Raw genomic sequence first — 7,379 nt, 5'->3', positions numbered from 1 at the left:
GTATAAACTGACTTGGTTCTATTTGAGATTTTCATAGAAGTTCAGAGGAGGATGTTAAATCTTTAGTGAACACTTCAGAGTTTCTCCTATAACTGAACTGTATCGTCTACAGTTTAACCACTTCACTTTGTAAAATATTTTCAGAATATTCAAATACTTTTAGCCATCTAGATTTTAACACAAATATATTCTCAGTTACATTTTAGCGCCTTAATCAAGCAACATTTTTAAATCCAGAAATTTTATATTTTAATCTTTAATTTCCCATTTTTAAGTTGTCAGAAAAGCGCCGAAAAATAAAGAGATAAAAGGTCTACATGACACCACAGATATATGAATGTCATTAAGCATTAGACAAAGGCATGTGTACACGATCTCTGCACTGATGTCAATCAATCAACAGGTGAACTTAATAACATGGCACACCTTTGTATGCATCTACAAAACATCTATATACACATGCAAGTTTTATCAAAATGAATGCCTACAATATTTAAATATTCATTTATTTAAATATAACTGGCATACTACTACTAATAATAATATTTTTGTGATTTTTAAAAGGTTAGTATTTTTGAGCTGACAGTTTAGGTTCTCCGTATATTTATATGTAAACGACTTTTTTTTTTAGCAAGGGAGTTTCAAACACCTACTATCTGTAATTTTTACTCAAAAAAAAATTAATGTTTTACCCACGAAGTCCTCACACACAGCGCGTCAGTGACACACACACTCGTGCCTGATGTGTGTGCGCTCCTCTCGCTGAGCGGTGCTGCAGCGCTTCATCACGATGCCGAGCACGCAGTAGCGGGTCACGTGACCTTTCCCCGTCAGGTCCAACAGCAGAAGAGAGACAGTTCACACAGCAAGAGAGGACGAGTGACACACACACGCAGCCGGAGAGGAGAGAAGTAAGAGGAAAAAAAGTACAGGAGAAGAAGACGAGGTATATTCCACCGATATGGCCTTGCGGGACGAACTTTTAAAGTCCATTTGGCACGCCTTCACAGCGCTGGATGTGGACAAAAGCGGGAAAGTCTCTAAATCTCAGCTGAAGGTAAGCTGCTTTCCTTGATGGTTTTGAGTTTCTTTTGGCCGCTGGAGATTTTAACTTTTAGGATCTTTGGCTTTTTTTGAAATGCTGAACCAGTTTCTTCCTATTCTGATTTGCGTGGAAAAAAACAAACGCACACACTTCTGTTGGGCAGCATCAGCTGAGACGCACCTGTTGACAGTTTGCACATCGAGTACAGGAGAATCCCACACTAAAAACCACCACAGAACAAGTAGCGCCAACAGATGTTTGAAAAGGAGGCTTTAACGCAGATGAAAGTAAACTTATTCAAAAGAGCTGATACACTTCTGCATCACTGGAAGAATCCATTTTAAAACACAGCCAAGTAGAAGATATTTTTATATGTGTACAAATTTCCTGGAGATACCTCCGTGTATGTAAACAACACGCACTCACACTCTTGTGCCAGCGAAACATTGTTCAGGAACAGATGGAAAAAAACAAAAACACTTTTCACTTCAGTCGCATCAATTCAAAGTGAAAATGGTCGCTGCTACTCTGGGGTAAGTGCAAAGAGAAAGGGCATGGGACGGCATCGGCCCCTCCTGGGTTCCCACCCTCTATTGCCAATGTACCGGCCATCCATCTTGTTCTCCTTATCCATTCAGGGTCGGGTTCTAACCCAGTTCTCCCAGGGCCAGCCTGTCACACGGCTAACACAGACAGACACCTATTCAATCCTGCAGTCAATGTGGAGTCGCCAGTTAACCTAACATGCATGTCTTTGGACTGTGGAAGGGTGAGGAACCCGGGGTACATGGAGAGAACCCAGGCAAACACAGGGAGAACAAGCAGACTCCACACAGAAAGCCCCCAGCCGGTGGATTTAAACCCAGAATCATCTTGCTGTGAGGTGCCAACCACTACGCTACTTTGCCGCACCCAGCAGATTAGAGTGTTTGTTTATCTAACAATGCCAAACGCCATTGGATGAGAGCATGAATAGGAACAATGGCTGAATCTAGCTCAAGTACTTCACGGTTTTAATGTTGTTGTAGTTTAAGTATTTCTATTTAATAAGTGGAGCTGAAGGTTATACAATGGCTTTTAACTTGACAAAACCAGTGTAAACCTTTCTATAGTCATCACCATTCACTGCAACCGGTAGTTTATCTATTTGTTTGACAGCACGTAATTGATTGACTAATACTCCGAACAATAAGATTGCGCAAGGAACTCGGTGAAGATCTAAGAAGGAGAACAATAGATTTACAGAAGCTGGGGAGGTCTTTTGGAGCCATTTCTAAACAACTGCAGATTTCAAGATCATCAGTTCAAACAACTGTACGCAAGTACAAGTTATTCTGCCCACAGTGAAGTGACTTTTACATCTTCACTGACTAAGAGGGTGCCGACCAAGACTACCTCAAATTTGACACATTCAAGTGCCACTGAAATTTGCAGCTGTCCACATGGACAAGCCAAATGCCTCCTGGAGAAAAGTTTTATATGAGACATGACGAATACTGAGGTGTCTGGTAATAATCACAAGAAGTATGTTTGGAGGAGTAAAAGTGACTCTGTCAAACCTAAGAACACGAACCTAAATGTCAAAGAAGGTGGTGGTGGCGTTATTTCTTGGGCTCTTTTGCTGCCAGGGATATTGGTACATTGCACAAAGTGGATGAAATGATGAAGGAGGGCTACCTTCATATTCTTCAACTTCACCTCAAATCAACAGTAGATGGTTGAAACTTGGAGACAGTTGGATGTTCCAACAGGACAGTGATCCCAAACGCACATCAGAACTACCTGCAAATTCTTGGCGACTGTCTGAAATAGTTACTCAAAACAAAACCGTCTTTAAATTCTTGTACAGCTATTGCATCGATGATAATGCATAATAACTGCATTGTCATTGGTATTAGGGCACAGGGCTGCATACGTGCACACGGTGTCTTCAACATTAGTTGTCTGTACTATACTTACTTTAAATATTCTGATCTGGTCCCCCTTTTTTAAATCATTATCCTGGGAAATGTCCCTGTTGCTACTTGCACGATAGTTAGACTAGTCTGTACGAAACTGTGGGCTAAAAAAGGAGAAAAAAAAATGCAATGCAGCTTTAAGACACTCAACGTCTGTTGAAAATGGTGAAACTCCTTCCTTTGTGGTTCTCTTGGTTGCGCCACACTTGTTCTCCAATTACACATGTGGACATGACAGTAGTAACCCCACATGGCAACGAGTCGTCAAACGGAATTCTGGGCAGGGGCCTTTGTATGACAGGGAACAATATTTATATTTTGTTTTATTTTGTAAATGTCGACTGTAACCTACGACTTTAACCCTACGCTGTAACCTTTCATGTAACCTCAAGTGCATGTCTCAAGAAACTACAGGGAGCAAAGGTAGAAACGGCCAAGACATGGCATAAATGGAATGTAACTCGTAACTATTAGCTGAAATTGACTTAAACATATCAATCGGTCCTTATAATAACTAGTAAGTATTGTTTTCACCTCTGATTTCAGGTCCTGTCCCACAACTTATGTACAGTCATGAACATTCCCCATGACCCGGTGGCACTGGAGGAGCACTTCAAAGATGATGACGAGGGTCCTGTCTCCAACCAGGGATACATGCCATACCTGAACAAGTTCATTCTGGATAAGGTCAGTCAGCTGTGTAAGCACATTCAGTCACACTTTGTCAGCCTAGGATAGTAAAGTGGTGTTTATTACATCTAGGGCGCTCTCTTTTTCAGTGTCAACACACTGACAAACAATAAGTGCCATTGTTATAGAGGAAATAATAATGGCGAATTCTCAGTCTGCGCTACAACTCTTCATTACTTTGCTTTGAAAATGATACAGGCTGTTGAAAATGTAACATTAGCTGAAGGCTGTTCAGAGGCTTGACCAGCCATAACAAGTACTTTGTGGGCGTTTTATCTATTTTCTACTAAGGCAGGAGATTGGAGTCATGTTGTAGTTGCTGATTGTTTGTCCCTGAGAGCAACAGACCCGAGTCTTCGTCAGGGCTGCAAAAGCGGCCTGTATGGGTCACTCATAAATAGTGGTGTGATGTTCCTCTCAATCACAATTCTAGACAAATAAAATCAGAATTATCTTCAAAGTAGGCAATTCTTTTTGAAATACATGTTCTTTTCTCTCAAGCAGTTATTTAAATTTCTTGTTTTCTTGCATCACTCTAACGTATTTTAACAGTTGACCTGATATTGTTCTGTAAATTTTCTCCAATCCATATTTTCTTGGGTAAAATATTAAACGCCACCAACTGTGAAACTTAATCGGGGTGTCTGCGAGAGTGCTGTATGTGTAGAGTTAAAGCACTGAATGACTGGTTGAGGAGACCATAAAAACTATATAAATCGGGTCCATTTTTAGCATCCGAGCCTTCACATAGCAAACTAGTGTCAAACCTCAGTGCTTCCCCCACCATGCTTAACAGTTGACATGTGTTTTTTCTTTTCTTTTTTTTGGTGGGGCAGTGTTTGCAGAACCGTTCTCAATCAGTATTTGCCTCGTACTCAACAGAATGGGCAAAGATTCAGATTTCTGCAAGTCTTTGCTGTAGTTTAACGTCTTTGTGTAATCTTCATAAGATATCCTCTGCTATGGGATGTAGCAGCTTTTGAGTTTGTAGACATTTTGTCTTGCTGTAGATGATTGAACATGGGGCGTTTAGACATATTTTTATCGTTTGTCTGTCTTTTATAGAGATAGCTGAGAAAGATGTGATCAAGGTATGATTCATACCGACCAGTCTTTCTTGATATGAGAAGACTTTTTCATTAAGTAGACTTTGTGCATCTCTGAATACTTTTAAAACCTGATCACAGGTAGTTTTTGGAGTCTTGATCTTAATGCTACTGAGGTGCTGTGGCATGGGCTGACATTTGTACAAACATGCCAATATAAATGTGTTAATAACCATGTTTTGGGAGTAATGTTCCCAAATTCTCATCATTGTGGTGTATGTGTCATAAGCAGCTACTTATCTTATAGAAGCTGCTGAAGCTAAATGTGGTTTTTTAGTTACTAAACCAAGAGCTGGAATACTCTTCCCAGCCTGCATTGTGACTGATTACGCTGTGTTAAATAAAGACATGAGGCTTACAGCTATTTGTCAGTCTGTCACTCGGTCTAAGATTGGAACCCACTGTGGCCAAAAGGTTTGCAAACTTTCTCTTGCGGAAACCTTTTGTTTTCCTTTGATCATGTTTAAGGTTATTTATTAGTCATATTTAATCGTGCACTACAAAGGTCCATTGATGGACACAGTGTATTAGTAGCTACATTGTGCTGGTGTCACCCTCTGTGTCCATCCATCATTGTATTGCTCCGAGACGGCGCCACAAAACCAGTTATTGAACATCACAGACCTTTGTGATGATGTAATAACGGGGTCACGGGATGAATGGAGCGTTTGTGATTGCATAGCTGGACATCATGACAAGAGAAAATGCTTATTTTGTGATTTCATGAGCAGCAGTGAGCTCTAGTAGAATTCCTTCTGAGTGTTTGGAATTCTTGTATAACAGCAGTGCTTTTTTTATTATATATTTTCTACCTGATAGACTGTAATCACTGTTAACTTCATGTCTCTATAATCTGTGACACTTTATTCAATTGATCTGTTAATTAACTGATCGATGAATGTAAAATACTTTTTCTCCCCTGCTTTATATAATTAAATGACCGGCTTATAGAAAATTCTTTTGTTTTGCCCTTAAAATGACTTGACTATTTCCAGCTGACCAGTCGGTTCAGCTGGAGCTTCAATATATAAAAAGGTTGGATTAACACTAGTTTAGAGAGGCTGTTTGTATTTGTTTGTCCTCTCGTTGTCTCTGTGGCAGTACACATTTCTGACCGTTTTATATCTGAAGTGATTTCTGATAAAAGCTGCTTAAATAATTTTATTCTGGACATACAGACTTGACAGTTGGTGTTGTGTAGTTAAGACATGCTCGTGATTGGTGCTGAAAAATTCTAACCACATTTTCTTTAAAGAAACTGAATGCTGGATTTAGTTTGAGGAAGACACACACACTTGTATTTTTCAACACAACCATCCCACCCATGCATTGGAGTGGGGTGGTGTTCAAAGCATTCAACTTCACTCACTCCTGAGGAAACTCCACCCTGTCACACAAGGAAACTGTGTGTATATATGTATATATATATCTGTGTGTGTCTGTGTGTGTGTGTGTGTTGGAATCAGAAACCCAAAACTCAGGCGAACAAGTATCTTATTTTACAAGTGAACACCGTTGCTAGTCAGGAAAAACTTTAAACTGCGTGTGTGCTTGTGCCTTTGTACGGCAGACAGGAAGTGCAGATGGAGGCAGACTGTACATCATCCTCACCAACTCGCCTGTATAGTGCAGCAGAAAATAAAAGGCAGACCTCTAACATTATCTTTTATAAGAGCACAGAGACATGTGTGACGAAATTGTTGGACTCTGTATCATGACCCTGAAACACTCACCACTGCTGATGTAGCAGAAGTGTGAGATGATGTTGACGCTCAGGGCCGCGCACTTGGTTGTGTGATAGCATGTTGCACTGCATAGAAACGTGTGTGTGTGTGTGTGTGTGTGTGTGTGTGTGTGTGTGTGTTTGTTACAAAGGGAGACAACTAAAGTTCAATGTTCCAAGTCAAGAATTTTGACTCACACAGTCAAAGTGGTGACTCCTCTTGTTACAATAGTTCTCTGCTGTTAGAAAAGATGGAGGACAAAATCCTGAGTCCTCACTTCATGTAAAACTGCGTTGAAGCTAATTGAGGTTTCACCAGTCTGAGACTGATCGGGTGGGTTTGTAAGGCACAGTGTTTCCTTGCTGAGCTGCAGCAGATTGGCAGTAAGACATTTGTGCTAACTTGACTTATAGAGATTATCTTAATTTGAAATCCATTCTTCTGAAACATCACATTTAATACAGAAACAGAAATTTAAAATGGATTCATGCACAGTACAAGGACTGTTCTGTTAAGGGTTAAGAGCTTCATGGGCTGGTTTTTCTGTTCAGGAACTTTACAAATAAAATATGAATTCCTTGAATTTTGCCCAAGTTGAGGGGCCTATATCTAATTTTTTTTTCTTTTCATCAGAAATGCTAAAATATTTATTTATTTAATACAGTTGTGCATGGAAATAATGTCAGATCTGGAGTAATCTGTGTTCACATTCAGAGCGTGTCTTAGAATTCAGATTTGGTGAACTTTGTCATTCGAATTCACACTAACCACAAAAGACATACAGAGGAAGGATGCTTTCATAGTTGTATCACAATATACACCTTTAGTTATCTGCTAATGAGAGCCTCAGCAGTCT

At 39.9% G+C, this 7,379-nt stretch overlaps 1 protein-coding gene across 1 annotated transcript in view; it reads left to right on the top strand.

The window, feature by feature from the left end:
• Positions 1-848: 848 nt before the first annotated feature.
• Positions 849-7,379, top strand: part of swap70b (switching B cell complex subunit SWAP70b) — a 32,494-nt gene continuing 25,963 nt past the window's right edge. Inside the window, 2 exon segments of the mRNA XM_003455381.5 lie at positions 849-1,057; positions 3,550-3,690. Of these exon segments, the coding sequence (XP_003455429.1) occupies positions 962-1,057; positions 3,550-3,690 (237 nt within the window). The 5' untranslated portion in view covers positions 849-961.

Source organism: Oreochromis niloticus, linkage group LG7, assembly GCF_001858045.2.
Source record: "Oreochromis niloticus isolate F11D_XX linkage group LG7, O_niloticus_UMD_NMBU, whole genome shotgun sequence".
NCBI lineage: Eukaryota > Metazoa > Chordata > Actinopteri > Cichliformes > Cichlidae > Oreochromis > Oreochromis niloticus.
This window is presented reverse-complemented; position numbering and strand designations above follow the sequence as displayed.